Genomic DNA, 20,586 nt, shown 5'->3' with positions numbered 1-20,586 from the left:
TTTGCAGGCGGTTTTGGAAAGATTTCACGTCTCTGGCTTTCCTGTTCCTCCGCTGCCGGGCATCCCCGCGGCCCCGCGATGGGGAAATGGCAGGTGGCGGCTGCCGCTCGCGTCCTGGCCCCTGGGGACACCTCTGCGCCCTGCCCCTGCTCCCCCGAACGCCACCGGGCTCCAGCCTTACCCCACCACGGGCCGGGACCTTTCCGGCACCTCGTTTTCGCGCCCCAACCTTTCCTCGCTGCCGCCACGGCTCCCGATGCTGCCGAGCGCCAGGGCTGGGGCCTGAACCCCGATGCTCTCCCCGGGAGCAACCTTCCCCTCCTGGCCGGAGGCGATTTCCCCCCAAATCCATCTCCTGCGCTGGCTCCCCCGAGCTGTCCCCGCTTCCCCTCGCCCTATTTTTGGCTTCCACAATCCCTGCAGTTCCTCTCCGACCCCCCCCCCCCCCCGAAGAGGCGAATTTCCCCCCGCAGAAGGGCAAGCCCCCCGGTTCCCCTCCCGACCCCACGCACGGAACCGCCTGGGGACACCGGGGTCCCCCTTGGGGGGGGGGGGGGGGGGGGGCTCACCCCCACCAGGACCCCTCGTGGAGCCCGGGGTGCTCCCTCCCCGCGCCCCCTTCCCCACACAAGGAGCGGGGTGCCCCCGTCCCACCCCAAAGCCGAGCACCCCGCGGACTCACCCTCTGTCGGCTGCCTCCTCCGGACCCCCAAATCTTCTCCCCTTCCCAGCCGTGCCGGAAAGATTTCCCCGAGCCTTTCCCCTCCGCGCCCCCGGCCGCGGGCTGCCACGGGCACGTTCTCAGCCGTCACCCCAAAAACCAGCTTTGGGGCGCCCGGGGACGCGTGGGGCCGGGGACCCCTCCGCCAGCGGGTCCCTCACCTGCGCCGGCCGCCCCGGTCCCCGAGGCGCCGCTTTATGCTGCCCCGGGAGGAAGCGAGGTTGCAAAACCTCCTGCACGAAGGGGAAGTGGCATCCTCCCCGGCCCCCCCTGCGCCCCCAGCCCGGGGCACCCCCCCCCCCCCCCCCCCACCCCGCCTGGGATTTTGGGGCACCCCTTGGGCTCCCACGCGTCCCCTTGGGTGCGCCGATGGCCTGGGGACAGCCCCCCCCCCCTCGCCCCTCTGGGGTACCCCCCCCCCCCCCCATTTGCAGGCACCCCGCAGCTCCAGGGAGCCTTCGCAGCCCCCCGGGGGGTGTCCCTGCTCCCGGGGGCACCCCCACGCTTTTGGGGACCCCCATCCGCCTGGGGCACCCCCGGGTCACCCCAGTGCTCCCTGGGGGCACCCTACACCTTTGGGACCATGCCGAGGGCAGGACAACCCCTTTCCCTGGCGGGCCCCCCGCATCCCTGGAGCACCCCACTCCTCTGTGGGCCCCCATACTCTGGGGCACCCCTATATTCCCTGGGGCACCCCTAAATTCTCTGTGGCTCCCCTAAATTCCATGGGGCACCCCTAAATGCCATGGGGCTTCCCTACACTCCCTGGGACACCCCTATATTCCCTGGGGCACCCCTAAATTCCCTGGGGCGCCGCTAATTCCCTGGAGCACCCCTATTTCCCTGGGATACCCCTATATTCTTTGGGGCTCCCCTAAATACCCTGGGGCTCTCCTAATTCCCTGGGGCTCCCCCATATCTCCCTGGGGCACCTATAATTCCCTGGGGCTCCCCTAAATTCCCTGGGGCACCCCTAATACCCCAGGACACCCCTATATTCCCTGGGGCTCCCCTAAATTCCCTGGGGCTCCCCTAAATTCCCTGGGACACCCCTAATAAATTGGGACACCCCTAATAAATTGGGACACCCCCAATTCCCTGGGGCACCCCTAATTCCCTGGGACACCCCTAATAAATTGGGACACCCTTAATTCCCTGGGACACCCCTAATTCCCTGGGACACCCCTAATAAATTGGGACACCCCTAATAAATTGGGACACCCTTAATTCCCTGGGACACCCCTAATAAATTGGGACACCCCCAATTCCCTGGGACACCCCTAATTCCCTGGGACACCCCTAATACCCCAGGACACCCCTATATTCCCTGGGGCTCCCCTAAATTCCCTGGGGCACCCCTAATTCCCTGGGACACCCCTAATAAATTGGGACACCCCCAATTCCCTGGGGCCCCCCCCCAAATTCCCTGGGCCCCCCCCAAATTCCTTGGGGCTCCCCCATACCTCCCAGGGACACCCCTAAATTCCCAGGGACACCCCTAGTTCCCTGGGGACCCCCCCATACCCCCCTAGGAGACCCCTAATTCCCAGGGTCACCCCCAATTCCCTGGGACACCCCCACATCCCCCCCCCATCCCCGCCCCCCGCCCCCCCCCCGCGCATTCCCTAGCCCCGCCCCCCTCCGTGGCCCCGCCCCCTCCGCGGGGAGGCGGGCGCGTCCCGCTGCCCCCCGCCGTGACGTCAGCGCGGTGGGCGGGGCTTCGCGAGGCTCGACCGCGCGTGCGCCTTCCCCTCCCCGCCCCCCCCCCCCCCCCCCCTCCTCCCGCTGCCGCCGCCGCCCGGCTCCGCCGGCGGCCGGGGCCCGGAAGTGACGCGCGGGGACGCGCAAAGCGGAAGCGGCGGCCGCAGGGCTCGGGCGGGTCCCCGGTGCGCGCAGCGGGCTCGGCTCCCCCCCGGCCCCGCCATGATCCTGCTCGAGGTCAACAACCGCATCGTCGAGGAGACCCTCACCCTCAAGTTCGACGGCGCCGCCGCCGGGTACGGCCCCGGCAACGGGGAGCGGGGAGCGGGGGCGGGGAGCGGGGAGCCGGGGGCGGGGGGGGGGGCCCTGCCGGGGAACGGGGCCCGGCGGCGGAGGCCTGAGGGCCTGAGGGGGTGGGGGAGGGGATGGGGGGTGTGAGGGGCGCGGGGGGGCGGGGAGGGACCGGGCGCTGCCGGGGCTGGGCACCGGGGCGGGGACGGGAGGGGAGGGACCGCGGGGAGCCGGGGGAGGACGGGGCTGGGCCGCGGGAGGGAGGGACACGGCGGGGGGGGGGGGGGCTGGGGGCGGTGGAGGCGGTCACGGCTGCAGGGGAGGGGAGGGGAGGGGGCGGCGGGCAGGGCCCGGGGGGTGGGGAGGGGCTGCGGGGGCTGCGGCGTTGAGGGGCTGAGGATGGGCCCGGGGGGGGCGGCGGGCTCATGGCCGGCGTGGTGCGGAGCTGGGGCGGGGGTGGGCGGCAGGAAGCCGGCGTGCGGCTGAGCGGAGCCCGCAGCCGTCGCCTGGGTTCCTGCCGCACCCCTCGGTCATCCCCGGCGGGGGCTCGCGGGTCCTGGCCGGGGGTGCGGGGCTGGGGCTGGGGCTGGGGCAGGTCCCGGGGGCACCTGCGGCGCCGCTTGGTTGCCTCAGCCCCCGGGGAGCCGGCGCTCGGGTCACTGACAGCGCCGCGCCGGGGCTGCGAAGGTGCTTGGCCGAGCGCGGGGCTGCCCGTGGGTGGCTTTATCTGCGGCCCAGCTACCCCTGCGGTCACCGCGACCGCTGGCGCGAGCGGCGCTGGGCACCGTTGTGTGGGGGCAAAGCCCGGAGAAGCGCGGCGCGGCGCTGGTAGCCGTGGGGTGGAGCCTGCCCCGGCTGCTCTGGGAAGGGACCCCCCGGCGGGGCCGTTTTCTCTGCCACCTTTTCCTCCAGCGGCTTTTGAAGCGCTCCGCCTCTCGCGTACGGACCTGTGACAGAGGCCGTTTCCTCTGTGCTCCCCCCTCGGTTGACTTCTCGCTCTTTTTTTTTGTTGTTTTTTTGGTTTTTTGTTTCACACGATCACCTCCCGGCCCGCCCTGCCTTGTGGGGTAGCCGAGCCGCTCTCCTCCCCGCCGTCAGGCTCTGTGGTCCCCCCCCCCCCCCCCCCCGCCACGGCACGGGCGCCGCGCTGGGAAGAGAGAGCTCCCGGGTGAGTGCCGCGGCACCGCCTCCGTTCAGAAAAACGGCACGGCTGGGGGGGTCAGCGGCGTGCGGCAGAAACGCCCGGGGAGGCCGGGCGTGCGTCCCCGCGCCTCGCTGCGAATGCCGGGCTGGCAGCGAGGGGACAGCGCGCGGCCGCCAGGAGGTTGAATGCGCCCCGAAACCCCGCCTCGGCGCGGCCGGGGGCTGCTCGCTCGCCGCCAGCCCCCCAGCCTCCGGGGTTTCCCTTCTGCTGATCCTTCCCGCGGCGAGCGTGGCCGACGGTCTTCCCCGTTCGTCTGCGGGCTGCTGCTTTGTGTGGAGAAAGGACCAGCGAGGTGGTGGTCCCGGATGAACGCTGGGCCCCGAGTCAGCTGCCGAAGCAGAGGAAGTCGTGCGCTTCTGCATTTCCCTCCGTGCTCGTGCGAAGGCCCTCCGGCCCAGGCGGTCTGAAGGCGGTGACAGAGCCCCGAGGTGTGCAGAGAGGTGGATTTCCTCCCGGTTTCGGGTCTCTGGGGAGCGGTGTTACGCTGCAGTCGTTCAGGAGAAATTTCTTCTCCCTCCAGCTGCAAATTCAGGGTCGTTCTGGTGGCACCGAGCCCGGAGGCGGGAGGGGATGGCTCATCTCCTGCGAAGCGGTGACGGGGCAGGTGCGGCGGGGGGGTCACTTGGGGCAGGTGTGCCCGGTGCCCCCAGCGCCGGCCCGGGACCGGGGCAGGGCTTGCTTCCGAGCCCCGTGCCCGAGCCTTGCTCCGTGACAGGGGTGGCGGCGGTCCCCTCTGCCGCAGGTAGTGGGCTTTTTTTTAAACGTAACGCTCTAATTTCTCGTTTCAAAGCGACTTCTCGCAACCAGACCACACGTTTAAGTCGTGGCCTGAAGCTCCTGGGATCCGTTAAGATAACTGCAGTTGGGAACTTGGCGCTGAAAGCTGGGAGTGCCCGACCGTCGAGGCGGGGGAGCGCCTGGTGGGTACGGGGGAGCGCACGGGGCAGCTCGGGCAGCGGCTGAGCTTCTGCAGGTGCCGAGAGGATAAAACTGCTCCGCGAGCTGAGTAGTTACCCACCGTGCAAAAGAAAAGAAATCTGCATAAATGGAGAACAGGGCGACTTTTCCCTCGGCTGGAGGCGGAGGGCAGAGGATCTCCAACTAAATTTGAGGTTTCTGTGCAGCCTTCGAGAGGCACCAGTCTGCAGGGCCTCGCGGCCGCTGCCTTCGCGGGAAAACAGCCCAAGCCTCGACTTCCCCGCCGCGGGCCAGTTCCTGCGGGCTGGCTGGGGAGTTTGGCTGGAGCTGCGCTCGGCCCTGTCAGCTCTCCTGATCCCGTGCCTTCCACGGGGGCTGCGCGCCGCGCTGCGGCTCGGCGCCGACGGCAGCTCGCGGACGGAGCCCGCGCGGCACCGGGCAGGCCCCTGCCCCTTGCAGCAGCCTCGGCCCGCAGCGGCGGGCTTGTGCGGGTCGCTCCGTCAGCGCTCCAGCCTCCGCTTTCACCTCGGGTTCCGCTCCGGGTTAGCCCCGTGAGTGCTTCCCGAGCGCCTCCCGCAGCCGCCGCGGGGAATGGTGCGCGTGGAACGAGTCCCGTCCCGCAGGCCGCCTGCCCTGCTGGCTACGGGTCGCCCAGGAAGGCGTCGCGGGGCTCCTGCCCGCAGCCCTGCCTCGTCCCCTGGGCATCTCACCTCCTGCCCAGGTGCGGAACGAGGGGAGGCAGCCCCCGGCACGGCCCCCCCCCCACCCCCCGTCCCCAGCAGGTGTCGGCCCCGCTCCGCGCGACGCCGGGGGCTGCCGCCCGTGGGGACTGCTCGCACCCGCGTGGCCCGGCGCTCCTCGGGTTCGTGGCGGGGGTGCTGGGCTCGCGCAAAGCAGCTTCTGTTGGCTGCGCGGGGCCCGGGAGCGGGGGAGCCGTGCGGATAATTTTAGCCGTTGCTCGTAATTTTTTTATTGGGGTGACCTTTCTGCAGCGAGCGCCCTGCAGTCTGCCTGAATCTGGCTCGCTCTCCAAGCTGCGCGTCGACTCCAGCGATCTGCGAGCTCTGCTCCGAGCTGGAAGCTCTCAGCTTTGGCATAGTCCCCACGCTCCACCCCCCCCCCCCTTTTTTTTTTTTTCCCCTCCCCCTCGTACGGAGCAAAATATTAGAATATCCGCATGCCTGCAGCTTTTAAAGTAATTGCCGTCCCCCTGTATTGGGTACAAGCCTGAATTGGGACGTGGGAGATGCTTCAGTCAGCTCTGGCTACGGGCTGGCCAGGCTCATGTTTACACGCAGCTCTGTGTAACGGAGGAGATGAGGGCTCTGCCTAATTGCAGACGTCGCTCTTCTGTTCATAAATTTGCTGTGACGTACGGCTGAGAGCCTCCGTGGCCCGAGAGCCGGGCAGGGAGGTTTGGAAGTCGGCCGAATGAGAACTGAGGAAATGCTGTCAGAGAGTTGCTGGTGCTCCTAAGTGCCTGCTGGCATCCCTCCGCGGGCGCCGCGGCTGCGCCCGGATGTGCCGCCGGGGTGAAAAAGCTGGTTTGGAGCTGGCTTCGCGTTAGATGGACTCGGTGCGTTTGGAGAGGAGCAGGGGGAAGGAGGGCACGCGACCTGGCACGGCCTCTGGTTGTTACGGCAGGGGGCGGGTGGCGTTGGCCGCGGCTCTGCCTCCGGGCCTGCGGAGCGTCGCCAGAAGCGGGCGGCTGCCTGCTCCCAGCAGCTGCCATCTTCGCTCCTGAGCTCGGGCAAGGCCCGGGCTGGATCTGGTGTGCGGCAGAGAGGCAGCGCCTCTGGTATTCCCGGCGTGAGGGCCGGTTTTATGGCCCGTGCTGGGCAGACGGCAGCCAAAAAGGAAGGCGGTGGGGGCAGCCGTGGTTCGGGTGGAGGTGGCGGGGCGGGCACGCTGCCTGCGGTCCTCTGGGCACGGCGAGGTGGCAGGACTGCGGGTCGGGGGGTCCCAGAGCCTTCGTGCAGCGCTCTGGGGGGGGGGGGGGGGGGGTCCCACGGGCACGGAGGGCGCCGGGTGCTGTCGGCACGTCCCCGCTGCTATTTATTTGTGCTGGCCGCAGGTGGGGCTGGCGGCAGGTCGAGGGGAAGCGGTGGCGTGCGCGCCTCCGGAAGCGAGAGCTCCTCGTCTGGGGACGCCTCGGCGGGGGGACGGAACTCGAGTGGCGACGAAAGGGGACGACTCGCCCAGCGTCGAAACGCTTTGGGTAGCTGGTGAGGTTAGCCAGAGAAATAAATAGAAGCGCTTTGAACTGCCGCGTCGTAACGCTGCTGACCTGCGAGGGCCGGGAGCCTCCCTGCCTTCCCCTGCACGAGGCTGAAAGCCATCCCGCGGCACGGCGCGGCCGCCAGGAGCTCTGCATGCGGCTCACGTGAGCGCTGCCCCGGCAGGCCGCCTGCCGGGAGGCCGCTGAATATCCAGCACCGGAAAGTCGCGCCCAGTTACCTGCATCTCCCCTAAATCTCCCTCCTCCTCGCCAGCCCCGAGGCCGAGGGCTGAGCCGCTCGGAAAATCCGCGGTAAAAAGGAGTTGCTTCCGCGATGAAACGCGCGGAAACGGGGCCGTGCCGGCCCTGAGCTTTTGTGTGCGGAACAAAGGCTGGCGTGCAGGGCTCTTAACCCGCTTCGGGTGCGCGATCTCGGACGGCTTCCGAAATACCGTGCCAAGTCGTTCTTCTCCCCTCTGCCGAGGTGCTGGCTGAGCGAGCGGGGGATGACTGGCCTTCCTCGGCAAAATCGCTCCGTTGCTCGTTGTCTGCGAGGCGCTTCCCTCGCTCCTCGGGGCGAGGCGCTGCGTTCGGAGGGCTGCTGAGGGCCGGCAGGCGGCAGCCCCGCGTGCGTGGGGACTGGGCTCTGAGCGGCGTAACTCTCAGGAGACGGAGCCGAGCTTTAAGGATGCGTCCTCTTTAATATTGCTAGCTCTCGTGTGCCCGACTGCGCTATCTTTAAAGCTTCCTACATGGGTTTCTTTTTTTGTAAAATTTACGTTGCCATCCACGCCGATCGCCGAGTCTGAGTGCGGTGCCTCTAAAAGGAGAGCGCGGCTGCGTCGCCTGACCCCGCGGGGTCGCTGGGATTTTCTCCCATCTCTGCTTCGAGCGGTCCTCGGTGAGCAGCAGCGCTTTAGGTGCGACCTGGGGGATCGCTCCCCTCTTCAAAACCCAGCGTCAAACGTGCGGCCGGGGAGGCTCCGGGCCTCCGTCCTCAGCCCGGCCTCCCGGGGAGGGAGGATGAGAGCGGGAGAGGTCCCAGGTAACCGGGGCAGCCCTGAAAATAAAGGGCCCGCCTTGGGTGCGCTCACAGCGCTTCTTTCAAGCGCGTGGGTTTCATCTTCGGGGATGCAGCACAAAAGACAGAGTCTCTCCGGTCTGCCGACAAAAAGGGCTGATGCTTTTCGCGGCTAACGACTCAGGAAGCAGCACCACCTCGTCCCTTCCACTTAGGATCCCTGGCTGGGGCACGATTCCTCCCTTTCCGCCCAAGTAAGACGTAGCTGAGCCTGTGCACGCTCTGGGATTGGTGCTGCTCGGTGCCCTGGTGTCTCCGCAGTGCCTGTCGTCGGTTCGAGCGCATCGTGGTCGTTCGTGGCTTCCAGCGATGAGGCTGCCCGCAGAAAAGCGGTTGGAGGAACACTGCTTTCTGCTGAGCAGGGAAAAATGCCATTCAAACCCCTCTGGGGTAAGGTGAAAGAAGGTAAACACCGAGTTGGTGCTTCCTCCACCTCTGTCTCGCTTCCTTGCTGCGTGCACCAGCGGGGTGCTTGTGCCTTGACAGAGCAAGTTCTGGCAAAAGGTCTCTGCGCGGTGCGGGCTGAGACCACGAGGCTGGCTCAGCACGCAGGCTTGGGCTGGGGCGTTCTTTTCTGTCGGTGGCGGGTGGACTCTGGGATTTCTCCGGGCTGTGAGACAGGACCAGCATCATTCGCCTGTACTCGATTTAATGCTGGCTGCTTTCGAAACCTAAGAGGAGATGCAGGCGACTGCCATTTTCACCCTGTTCTGATTCCCCACCCCTGCTGCCGGTGGCGGAGGCAGCTTCGCATCGCTCCCCGGTGAACGGCCTATTAATGACGGTCCCCTTGGAGCTGCTGAAGCACTGGTGTGGCGCCAGTCTGAACAAACTCACCTTTCAGAAGCAGCTTGTTCACAGGATCCAGCTGTCTTAGAGATCGTGGGCAAACTGGCAAATGCTGTCTGTTAAGACGTTACTAGATCTGCGTATCTGAAGCGTAAGCGACGCGCCGTGGGCTTGCGAGCTGCTTCTGGTGCTGCTCTGAGATCCTAAAGAAGGCGCTGGCAGTGTTAGGGCAAACCCACGTCTCTCTTTTTCCCCGCAGCGGTCGTTGGCATAGCGTTGGGGTGTGTAGGGATGGAGACGGGGGTCAGGCTGAAACGGGCATCCGAAAAGCTTCCTTCTGTGCTTTGCTGCCAGCCCAAACTCTCCTCTGCAAGCGAGTTGTACGAAGGGATTCGCAGAGCTGCTGGCGGTGGTGAAGGGGGCACATCAGGAGGGATCGCTCAGCCGTCACATCCCTTCCATAACCTGGTATCACGAGAACTCGCAGAAGAGCCTGTCCCCCGAAACGTGCACCTTCGCGGGTCTGCGTGGCGAGTGTGCGTGTTCAAGCGAGCTCCTTCGTAACGAGTAGCTTTTTCAGGCGTTGCTAACTTGAAATCTGCGGTCTGTGATCTCAAAATCTATTGTAAACGCCAAATAATGGCAATCTCTGCCAGCTTCAAGGCCTGTTTCGTATCGTCTCTGGTAAGAGTGGTCCTTATAGGAATGGGGAGTGAGCCGAGGTTTCTTGTCAAAGGTTATCTGCTCCCTGAACAGCAGGAACTAGAAGGTTTTTCAGAGCTGCTTGTGAGAAGTAGAGTGTTGGAAATTAATCCTCTTTTCTTCACAGCTTGGAGGCTGCTGTTTGATTTCTCATTTACCTCCTTTGTTTTCTGGTTTTTTTTTTTCAGAAATAAACCAGAGGCAGTAGAAGTAACATTTGCAGGTAAGCGCTGAATTCTCCTGACCTTTTTAAAATAAAAATGGGAAAAAAAAAAAAAAAAGGGGGGGCGGGGGGGGCCCATCTCAAGTGGCCTGCCTGTGGTTCCGCCTGGTGCACCCACATTCACCCAGCACCACCGGCAGAGGGGAGAGCAGCGCCGGGACAGGCTGTGTGAACGCCCAGAGCTGGGGGCTGTGTGCTGCAGGAGCAAAGTCTCCCGTCGGCTGCCCTGCTGTTTTCTCTCTACGTCCACCTTCCCTGGGACTTAGCCCCCAGCGGTGAGTTCAGCGGCCACAGCACTTCTTGTGCGAGCGCTGGGTAGCTCCGTTACCTCGCCTGTTCTCCAGCCCGAAATTGGTACTGTTTGTTAGTAGGTCTTTAGCACCACCCGGTTAGGGTTGTTAGAAAGCTGGCTTGGGGTGACGGGCAAGACGAATTCAGAGCCCGAAGCTTCCTCTCCAGGATGAGAAGCGTCGAGGAAGTACAAGTGTTCATCAGCAGCCGATGTCTCGCTGCTGCTACTGGGAATCTGTGCGAGCCGTGGGGAAGCGGGGCGTGCTGGGTGGCCGGGGGGCTGCCTTGCCCCCCTCCTGCCCTCGCTGCCCCTTCTGCAGTGAAGCGGAAGCTCGGCAGGCAGTGGCTGAGCTGCCTTTGCTCTGCTGGCAGATTTTTTTTCCTCCCCCAGGCTGCAGCCCTGGCCTGGTGGGCACGTCAGTCGCTTGCTGTGCTTAGCATCCAGAAGGCTCCCATCTCCGCGCGTTTGTGTCCTTGTGCACTGAACGCGAGCAGATTTGCCGGGGATGCTGAGTGACACCAGGCTAGATCTTCCTGTGATGGACAGATGTCAAAGCTGTTTCAGCCCTTTGAATGATACCAGGTCTCCCTGTGTGGTGTTAGGGGTTTCTCGTGGTGTATCTGTGAGGGCTGGGGCAGGAGGAAACGTGTCGCTCTATGTAATTCCTAGAACTCGCAGGGAAAGCGTTGCCCAGAAATAGGAAATGGTCCCTCTCGAGCTCCTCACGTTTTTCTCTCTTGCTTCACAGACTTCGATGGAGTCCTTTACCATATTTCAAACCCCAATGGAGATAAGACAAAAGTGATGGTCAGTATTTCTCTGAAATTCTACAAAGAACTCCAGGAACATGGTGCTGATGAGGTGAGTAAGCATCTCTGGACATCCGGGGCCTTGAGCCTACAGATGTTTTATCAGCACAGGCGATGTCCTTGCGATGTTAGGGTCTGACTTGCAGAGAAGCGTCTGTTCTTCCGTCTTGTGCTGACGCTCCTGTGCCAAACAGGAGTCCTGCTTTGCTAGAAGACAAAGTGTGTTCCCATTCTCCCGTGAATAAGCAGTCATCTTTTCTGACCGTACAACCTGAAAGGCAAAAGGCATCGCTAATTCTGAAATCCCTTCCAAAGGAGGGCAAGGCCTGGCAGAAGTAGTTTCCCTGGCAGACGTTCTGTGCCCGCTAGCGAGGGAAGGCATCAAGACAACTCCGGCGTCCCATGGCGCTGCTCGTCTGACTCTAACCACACTTGAGAGCGAGTGGTGGGCTCCAGCTGTGTGTGCAGACCTTGATCTGCAGACTGCCTGGTTCCCCTTTTGCTGCTGCTGTGTGAAGTAGCAGGTTCAGTTCCTGTTGAATGGGCTCAGGCTGCGGAGGGCCATTTATGGTAGAAAGAAGGAGCCTTTCTGAGCTGTGGTTGGGTCGCGAGGCAGGAAGTGTGACTCAGTTCCTGAGTCAGTTTTCAAATCTCCTCGTGTTAGCAAATGGGGTTCACCCTGCAGGTTTTTGCCACTGGGTGTCTGTCCTCGGAGGGAAACAAGGAAACTGTTCCATGAATTAGAGAGTTTGGCAAGAAACAGGAGGTTTGAACCCAAAGTGAATTCCTGCAGGTTGCGACAAGAGCTACCAAAGTCAGAATAAACGCGACTCGGCGTCCTGCTTTCTGGTCCCTGTACGTACAACTTCTGAGCAGCAGCATTGCCCCCGTGCCACAGGGCAGTGGGAGCTGCCCCACGAAGCTGCTGCTGCTGGAGCCTTCCCAGCACGTTTAGTGAGGATTGGCACGGCGTGCGATCCCAGGAGAAGCACCGTGGTGGGCAGGGGGCTGACGCTTTCTGCGCTGTAGCCAGGTAGCCTGACACCAACAGCCAGCACGGTGACAGCGGTGTGCGGGCCTCTTCGACCCTGGCTGCCGTGCCCAGGCCGTGGTGCCGTGCTGGCAGCGAGGGCAGCTGGCAGCCGACTTGTCAGGCTCTGAGGGGAAGATGGGATCTCTGCAGGACTGCCTTGGGAGTGCTGACTAAATAGAAGTTACGTTTGTAAACCGCTGTTTAACAAACTGCTTCTCTCCGTGCTTCCCTGGAGAAGATGGAGCTTGTTTCTGCACTTCCTCCGCTCGGTCTCTGGTGAAACCCCGCTGCGAAGCCGAAGCGGGGTTCCTACTAAGGCAGAGCATCTCCCCGGGCCACTGCAGGCAGCCTTTCTGCTGAGAGGAGGTTTTGGCATGCAGAGAGCCCGTGCATCCTCTTTGCGTGGTGGTGGGTGTCATCCCAGGAGGGCCGGTTCTGCCACAGCGTCATTCTGTTCTCTGCGAAATACCTCCTGTTCCCGGCCCCCTCACTGACACAGAGCTATGGCTCAGCTGAAAATTGCCATTGATGTAAAATTCAGCAGTGATTATGCCTGAAGAAAGGTTTTTGCTGTGCTTGTGGGCGGCTCTGCTTCTGGGAGGCATCCAAGCTGCCTGGCAGTCTCCTCTCCATCCCCATCTGTCCCGCGGAATGGGCTGAGGCCAGGCAGGCGATCGCTCGGCCACGCTGCACCTGACCTCGTCTCTGAGCGTGCAAGGAGAGGACCGGGGCGTGCTTTGCCAGGCTTCCTGCATCCTGAAGCCCTGGGGGCTGCCCGCAGGGCGGGAGGAGGGTTGTAGCCCTCAGAGCTGTTGTGTCCAGCTCTGCCGACCGTTCTCCTTTGAAGACGCGAGGCATGTGGAAGGGGGTTTCTTGCCCACGCAAGTTCAAGGCTAGAAAGAACTTTCTGAAGTTCTGGTTTTGACTCCCGTCCTGCAGCTTGTTCCCTGCCAGTGGGGTTCAGGGAGAAGGAGCAGGCAATACGACAAGAAGCCAGTGACTTAGCTATTTGTCCATGCTCCGTTAGACGTGGGGAGGCAGATGCCTGTAACTTGGTGTTTCTAAATGGACACCAAACAAGGCCTAGGCAGTGCAGGAGGGAGCAACTCAAACAGCTTGTGCTTTCAATGCTTCGAAACAAAAATCAATTTTTTTGAAAAAAAAAATAAATCTAAATTTCACACTTCTGAAAAAAAAAATGTCCGTTTCTTTCCTAGGTATTGAAGAAAGTCTATGGAAGCTACTTGGTAAATCCTGAATCAGGTAACCCTGCCGTAATATTTACAGTGTGTGTGAATGCAACTCCAAAGCGAGTCCAGGCACCTCAGAAACGCTCAGATGAAGGCTGCGCTTCCAGAGCTTGCTATCTGCGTCTCTGTGCAGCGAACGGCAACCGAAAGGGTGGCTTGTGTACGTCAGGGCTGAAGCAGCTCGCAGCACAAGCTGTAATTCTCAACGCAGCCCTCCCCCGGGAAGCCTCTGTTCCTCACGGCTGGGTCTTTGTTCTTCGCAAAGACGCTTTGTGAGGCGGAGGAAAACCATGGTTACCTGTGACAGCATCTCTTCCTACTCGCTGCAAAAACTTGGGAGCGGCGCAGCCCGCACGTGTGTCGCGGAGCTGGGGAAGGAGCCCCGGGAACGTTGCCGTGGCCACGTGCCCAGCAGGCACGGCTCCTGGCGGCGGTGGGGTGGGAAGCGGTCGCCCCCGGGGCTTTTGGAAGGCCTCAAGGCAAAGGTGGGACAGACGGTGGCAGGGGTGCTTGGGCTGTAGGTGTCTCTTGCCAGAAAATGTGTGCCTGGCTGCAGTAAGGCCCTGAGTAGACGATTAAGGTTAGTGTCTGTCCCTCCCCAGGTTACAATGTCTCTTTGCTCTATGACCTGGAGAACCTTCCAGCAGACAAGGATGCTATCGTGCACCAAGCCGGCATGTTGAAGCGCAACTGTTTTGCTTCGGTCTTTGAGAAGTATTTCAAATTCCAGGAAGAGGGCAAAGAAGGAGAGAAAAGAGCCGTCATCCACTACAGGGACGATGAGACAATGTAAGTGTTCGAGCAGCGCAGGAGCGGAGTCAGACAGCTGTCAGTACGCTTCCCTCTTCTGCTCAGAGCTGTAGGATGTGGCGGAAAGTCAGGAAATGCTATTGCTCTGTGCTTTGGCATGGTACTGAGGGCCTGTCCTAGGCTGTAAGGAGCCTAGGAGGGTAATGCTCACCCCTCAGGCTGCAGAGATGTTATACAAGAGCCTCTATTGGCAGTAGCACTTGTGGCTGCATGCAGGAAAGGAATCGGCCGCTCCCAACAGAACTGTTTTGCTCCATGTAAATACTGTCTCGAGGGAGGGGAAGTTTCCAGCAGGCGGGCCTGTGAGTGTTTGTTGCGTCTACCTGAGCTTGTCGCGCAGTTGCCTCCTCGTCCAGATGTAGTTCCAGCAGCTCTGTTCACAGCTGGGTTCTCCTTTCTCCCCCCCCCGCCCAGGTATGTGGAGGCAAAAAAGGACCGCGTCACAGTTGTGTTCAGCACGGTATTTAAGGATGACGACGACGTGGTGATTGGAAAGGTGTTTATGCAGGTATGGAAACAAGCATCGTGGAGAAAGGGTGAGGTCTGGCCCTCAGTTCACTTCTCACTTGAAGCAGCCTTGCTGAGCAAGCAGATGTTAGGCAGAAGGGAGCTCACAGGTGGTTTAATGCATGTAAATGCTGCGCGGGGCTCCGGGCTGATGGCAGAGCCGTGCTAACAGGCAGAGGCAGCATATCTCGTAATTCAGGCTCCTGCACTGACCTCTTAATTATTGATGGGCTTCCTGGCATGGGCAGTCGAGCACGTTACATATCGCAGATGGAAAGCACCGCGTAAATACTTCAGCCTCTGTGTCGAGGCCCTGTAGCACAGCTGGCTGTGCTGTGGGGGTCGCCGGGCAGCCGAGGAAGTGAGCACGGTGGGGAGGCCGCAGAAGGAGCGGAGGGGGCGAGGTGATGCGCTGTGTCTGGGTGGTGCTGAGAGTCGTCTTCACCTCTGAAGTTTGTTCCTGCCAACGCCCAAAAGCTGCGGAAGGACTCAGGCTGGGAAACAGCTCCGTGTGACCGCTCTTATGTGCTGTGATGGGCTCCTGGGTTTGAGCTTTGCGAAGCTTAGCTTGTGCACTTAAATCAGTCGGTAATGCCAAGTACTTCTGGTCTCAGCCGCCCTTTGCAACCGCCGCTCAGCCCGGAGGCGTTCATAGGGCTGTCGCAGACACTGGGCCTGCTAGTGCCTGTGTCTGGCCTGCAGGGCTTGGGACGGTGGGTTTGCTTACGGCTGGGGCGGGCTCAGTCAGAGCTGGTCTCAGCATCCATCCATGTCGCTGGCCAGCCTAGCTGACCTCCTGTCTGCTGACAGGCCTGGGGGCAGCGAGATACTGGCCCAGTTTGCTGGATACCAGTTCACCTGCGTTGAAGATCGTTGCGACAGGGTCTGCTGTGATGGCAGCAGTGGGCATCTTATCTCACGGCTTTGCTGTCTGTGCGTTTAGCTGTGGGCAGGGCATCTGCTCTGGTTTTGACCTTTTCCCCACCGGCATTGCCCGTAGCCTGAAATTGAGCTTTATAAACCAGCAGGGAGGCGTGAAGTGAACAAAATGGGGTTTGTGAGGCTCCTGGGCAGAGGGCAAGGCTTCAAGGGAGCGGCTGTCCCAGAGTGTGAGTCTCCCAAGTTCTTGGTTTTCACAGCAGCAAATCCTGTTCCTGCCTGGCCACAAGAGTTTCCACTCTGAGTCACGCTGGCTCCTTCCCTCCAGCTATTGCTCTTGCGTAATATCCAGCTGCTTATCTGGGCTCTCGTGGAGAAAATCTGGCCATTAACTAACCGGTGAAGCCATGTGAAACCCTTCACCCTCTGGTAGAAGCAGGCAGAAGTGCAAGCTAAGCATTCCATTAAGGAAACCCTGGTGAACTACTTGGCTCTCTAACAGGCGCACGGGTGCTCCTGCCCTTCCTGGGGCACGCTGTGCTGAGAAGGGAGGAGAGGCCAAGGGCGGCTGCTGGTGTGTGGGCTGGGCTGGGGGGCAGGGAGGCAGAGGGGGAGATTGCTCTGCCTCAGGACAGGAGAATGGGGTCTGGACTTTCCCAGCCCCATTTAGAGACGGTCCTGAAACGCAGAGCCGGTTTATTCCACGTGAGATGAGTGTTCGCTGCTCCCTGAGAGGTTCCCTGGTGGGAAAGGATCTCCCTGCCTGGAGGTGTTGTTTCAGGGCTTAGAGAAGAGCTGGGAGGAGCGGGCCTTGCACACAAGTTTCAGACCCCATAGATGCCTTTTATTGCCCAGGTAGAGCCACCTGGTGGGAGATGCTTTCTCAAATGGCAGAGCCTTTAAACCACGTGCAGTGGAGACTCTGCGGCCCTTCCGGAGGATTTCCTTTCCTCTGGAGTGAGGGGTGCTGCCCGCTTTCCCCGGGAGCGCTGACGGTGCTGACTTTGCTGTAGGAGCTGTGCTGTCTCATCTGCTTGCTCAGCCTGAGGTGTCCCACACACGCCATGTCCCTGAAGGCTGCCCCAGCTGAGGGGCTGCTCTAGGGACGCGTGTACACGCAGGACAGCCACGTGGTTTCATCTGGATTGTTTTCCAGAGGCCTGACCCGATGAATTTGGCTCATGCAGGGCAAGCTGGGAAACTTCTGCTCGGTTACCCTGCGGGTGAGGGGAGCCCCGTTTGCTTTCCTGTCCTGCTGCCTGGCGTGCCACGGTGGGAATCACCGTGTTTTTGTCGTGTTCAGGAGTTCAAGGAGGGTCGCCGGGCCAGTCACACAGCCCCACAGGTGCTCTTCAGCCACAGGGAGCCACCCTTGGAGCTGAAAGACACAGACGCAGCCGTCGGCGACAATATCGGCTACATCACCTTTGGTAAGCAGGCAGCTCCGTGGCGTGGGGACACTCAGGGAGAGGAAGGGAGGTTCCTGCTGCTGTATGGAGACCAAAAAGTAGTTCACCTTCCTTCAGCGTTCAAGTGGGTCACTGGGCCTGAAGGGACTCCGGAGCTGCATTCTGTATCGTGCCCGCTTCCCTCCCTCACGTCCCTTTGCAGCGGCAGGCCACCTCAGCCCTGCACGGGGCCGTAAGCGTGGGAGTGGACAGTGAGCCACATGCTGGCGGGACCAAGCGAAGTTTGGTGTGATATCGTGGAAACCAGAGGCTTCTTTCTCACGGGCCTGTGACTGTATCTGTGGCTGGTCCAGCTGCAGCCATCTGTGCAGTGCTGGACCAGCAGCAGCAGTCATTGGCAGGAGCGGGGCTGCGAGCTCTGCGTCTCCAGCTCTTCCTCTCTGCTCTCGGCCAAACGCTTCTGTCTCCGGTGAAACACCTTCCCCTGCCCGCAAAGGTGTTCCTCCTGGACAGCAAAGGTGGTGGCAGAGCTGAGGAGTCCAAACCCTGCCCCTGTTTGAAGGGAGAGAGACTGGGGGTCATGACTGGATCTGCTGGGAGGTCTCAGGCCGGCGTGGCTGCGGTTTGGAGCGCAGACACCGAAGGGGGAAGCAGAGCTAGCACTGCTCTCCTCCCACGCTGGGCACGGTGCCCTGAGTGCGGGGCGCTTAACCAGGCCCAGGTCTCGGACTGCCAGCGAGACTGCTTCCTTGTCTGGGAGCAGCCGCCCCGTCATCTGACCTGACGGGCCCAGGGGAGATGGCCAGCGGGACAAAAGGTCTTTCAGCCCTTGGATCTGGGCCACGGCACCGAGGTAGCGGGCGCAGACGCGTCCGTGCAGTTCTCCCCTAGGGTGTCGTCATCTGGGCACTCGGCCTCGCCTGTCCTCCAGCTGCGTCCAGGCTGCTGCGAGAGCCTTGGGCACATGACAGCGGGTGGGAAAGCGCTGCTAAGCCCTGTGTTTAAAATCACAAGTGGTGCTTAATCCTGATCATGCAGCTCGGTAACGGGCTCCCTGTAGAGAGCGAAGCAGGCATCGAGGGCAGCGCGTCCTAAAGCCTGCAGCGCCAGAGGAACCTGAAGCCCTTTTGTAGCTCTGGGAGGGGATAACGGGTTTTGTGTGGCCGCTCTTCTTTCAGTGCTGTTCCCCCGTCACACCAATGCTGCTGCCAGAGACAACACCATAAACCTGATCCACACGTTCCGGGACTACCTGCACTATCACATCAAGTGCTCGAAGGTACCAAGGGGCCGCGGCTGGGGGGAAACGGGAGGCGTGGCCCCTCTCAGCTGGGGACTGCAGAGGGGAAGCACAGAGTAGGGGTGCTCTCCTCCCCTGGCCCCGAGAACTGAGTAGGGCCCCAGCATTGCCCTCCCCAGTCACTTGGGGTTGCAAAGGGCACGTCATCACCTCCTCTGCCCTTTGGTGCTTCCCATTCTAGCAGCAAAGGAGGATTTTCTCCCTTTTCAGTCTGTGGTTTTCTTTCTTTGTGGTAACAGAAAGAGGGGGAATCGCTCAGAGGCCTGGCTTTGCTGACTGAACCCCAGTCAGTTTTCACCATTGTCTCCCTAACTGCACTCATCCTGCAGGTCAGGGAGGCTGAGCACCCACCAGGGCTATGCAGAGCTGGGTGCTTTCCCTCTGAGGAGCAGAGAGATGGCTCCTACCTGGCCCTCCAGCAGCAGCTGGCCCTGGGGCAAGCCTCCCAACACCCCCAGCTCCTGGGGAGTCCGGCAGTGAGCAGCGCCTGGCCAGCGGGAGTGGCATTCCTCACGGGAACCACTCGGGTGGTGGCTGATCTCTGCCGCTGTGCTCCTGCTCCAAAGCCAGCTGTGAGCATCCTGGAGCTGTGGTGGTTAGATTAAAAGATTAAAAATCCAAAACCTGAAATCTCAGCTGTGAAGACAGGATGCTGAAGCGTCCCCGCGTTGTTTCTGCAGGCCTACATTCACACGCGTATGAGGGCAAAAACATCGGATTTCCTCAAGGTGCTGAACCGTGCCCGTCCAGATGCAGAGAAGAAAGAAATGAAAACAATCACGTGAGTGGCAAAGCGGGGCCTGGCTGAGCGGGCAGCTCGGCGGGCTCTGGGCCTGGGGTGCCGCGGGCTGGCCAGCTGGGGGCCTGATGCGCGGTGCCTGCGGGGTGTCCTCCCACCCCTGGTGGCGTTTAACATGCTGCCAGGGCCCTGCCCTGCTCCTCAGCTCAGCAGGGAGAGCGGCCAGGCCCTTCCTGGGGGCTTGCGGCTGCCGGAGCAGATTCCCCCTGCCTGGTGTGGCTGCAGCTCCTCAGAGCCTGTGGCCAGCAGCTCAGTGGGGTTAGGAGCGTTCCCGCGGGGACTGCTCCCAGTTGCTCTGCACTTGGTGCACCATAAAACACCGGTGAGCCCTGAACTGGCATCATCCATGTCTTTGAGAGCTCACTGCGAGCATCTGCTGGACAAAAAGCTGCCCTGGAGCTCAGCAGCCAGCCAGAGGCAGCCCGGAGGCCGCACTGACAGCTCTCTGCCTCCTTTCAGGGGGAAGACGTTCACAACCCGTTAACGCCAGGGTCACGGAGGCCGCCGTGGAGGACGAAGGTTGGGGCACTTGCTACCCGATAATCGTAGCTTTTAATGTTGCACCTCTGTGGGCTCATAAGGAATTCAAGCAATCGGGGTCTGTTTGTACGACAGTTTGGGGAGTAATCTGCAGAAACGAGCTGTGCTTGCGAGGACTCGATCGTTCCAAGAAACAAAACCTTAATTCCAGTTTGATTGACTTAAGTTTCTTTTCTTTTTTTTTTTAATTTTTTTTTCTTTTCAAGCCGTTTCGCTTTGCAATATGTTACCGGAAATAAGTTGCAGTATTTCTTATGAAAATAATGCAATATTAACTTGTTTTCTTCTGAGTATTTGAGTTCAAAACTCCTGTATCTGAAGAAATACTGTTGGGGTTCATTAATAAAGGAGATCTTTCTATCTTAAGGAGCTGTGGGCTTTTGGCTTGTCAACGCACGTAGCTTTGCCAAGGGGGGTCTGGAAAGACAAGCGCTAATTAGAGCTAATCAGGGCAGGGGGGAGAATTACTGTGTCCTGGAGCTCGTTACCTTCTTCTCAGTCACTGGGGCTGAAGGGGGGGGGGGGGTGCAGCGCCCAGGGCTAGGAGCGAGTGGCCTGGGGCAGCAGGGACCCAGCTGCGAAGCAGCTCCCCTCCTGGGGAAGGGGAGGCTGGAGCCAGCCCCGCTGCTGCAGGCTGAGGCTGGGAGGCCGTGCTGTGTCCTCCAGTGCGTGGCATCGCCTGTCTCTAACAGGCTGTGAGAGCCCTGAGCCAGCAGTGTGCACCCTTCCTTCCCTCCGGCCTCACGCCGTAGCCCCTATCTTTTCTCCTGACAAGGAAGGGCCAGGGTTTGAGGCACTGCCTCCAGCCAGACCAGACTAAAACCAGCAGCTGCTGCCCCTCAGCTCAGGGCTGAGCTCTCACTGGGAAGGGGGGGGGGGGGGGGGTGTCCCCCTCTGCCCGCACCCAGGGCAGCCGCAGCTACTCCTGTTCTTCAGGAACCCTGCGAAGGCGTCGGCACAGGCGGCCTCTCTCTGCTGCAGGAAGAAACACGCCTACCTGTGGGGCAGGGGGCCGTACTGGGAGCAGGAAGCACTAGGCCAACCCAGTCAGGGAGCAGGGCATGTCCCTGCAGCTAATTCCTGACCTTCCCTGGGCTGGGGGAGCTGGCT

At 61.6% G+C, this 20,586-nt stretch overlaps 1 protein-coding gene across 2 annotated transcripts; it reads left to right on the top strand.

The window, feature by feature from the left end:
* Positions 1–2,458: 2,458 nt before the first annotated feature.
* On the top strand, positions 2,459–19,845 carry ARPC2 (actin related protein 2/3 complex subunit 2). Of its 2 annotated transcripts, XM_035537002.2 has the most exons (10): positions 2,459–2,718; positions 9,814–9,848; positions 10,889–11,001; positions 13,200–13,245; positions 13,835–14,021; positions 14,457–14,550; positions 16,732–16,858; positions 18,016–18,116; positions 18,818–18,918; positions 19,396–19,845. In XM_035537002.2, the coding sequence occupies exons 1-10, from the start codon at positions 2,645–2,647 to the stop codon at positions 19,418–19,420; spliced, it is 903 nt and encodes a 300-aa protein (XP_035392895.1). In that variant the 5' UTR covers positions 2,459–2,644; the 3' UTR covers positions 19,421–19,845. The 2 variants fall into 2 exon arrangements, with proteins under 2 accessions (XP_035392895.1, XP_050567716.1); XM_050711759.1 differs by lacking the exons at positions 18,818–18,918; positions 19,396–19,845 and having other exon boundaries at positions 2,529–2,718; positions 16,955–18,116.
* Positions 19,846–20,586: the final 741 nt, after the last annotated feature.

Source organism: Cygnus atratus, chromosome 6 (assembly GCF_013377495.2).
Source record: "Cygnus atratus isolate AKBS03 ecotype Queensland, Australia chromosome 6, CAtr_DNAZoo_HiC_assembly, whole genome shotgun sequence".
NCBI classification, from domain to species: Eukaryota; Metazoa; Chordata; class Aves; order Anseriformes; family Anatidae; genus Cygnus; species Cygnus atratus.
Note: the sequence above shows the minus strand (reverse complement) of the source record. Positions and strands in the feature narration are given on the sequence as shown.

Bases quoted from the DNA above. Each gene is read 5' to 3' on its own strand.
- ARPC2 (XM_035537002.2), top strand. From the start codon at position 2,645: ATGATCCTGCTCGAGGTCAACAACCGCATCGTCGAGGAGACCCTCACC. The intron at 11,002-13,199 runs GTGAGTAAGCAT...TTTCTTTCCTAG, and splicing joins AGGAACATGGTGCTGATGAG to GTATTGAAGAAAGTCTATGG. The intron at 18,919-19,395 runs GTGAGTGGCAAA...GCCTCCTTTCAG, and splicing joins AAAGAAATGAAAACAATCAC to GGGGAAGACGTTCACAACCC.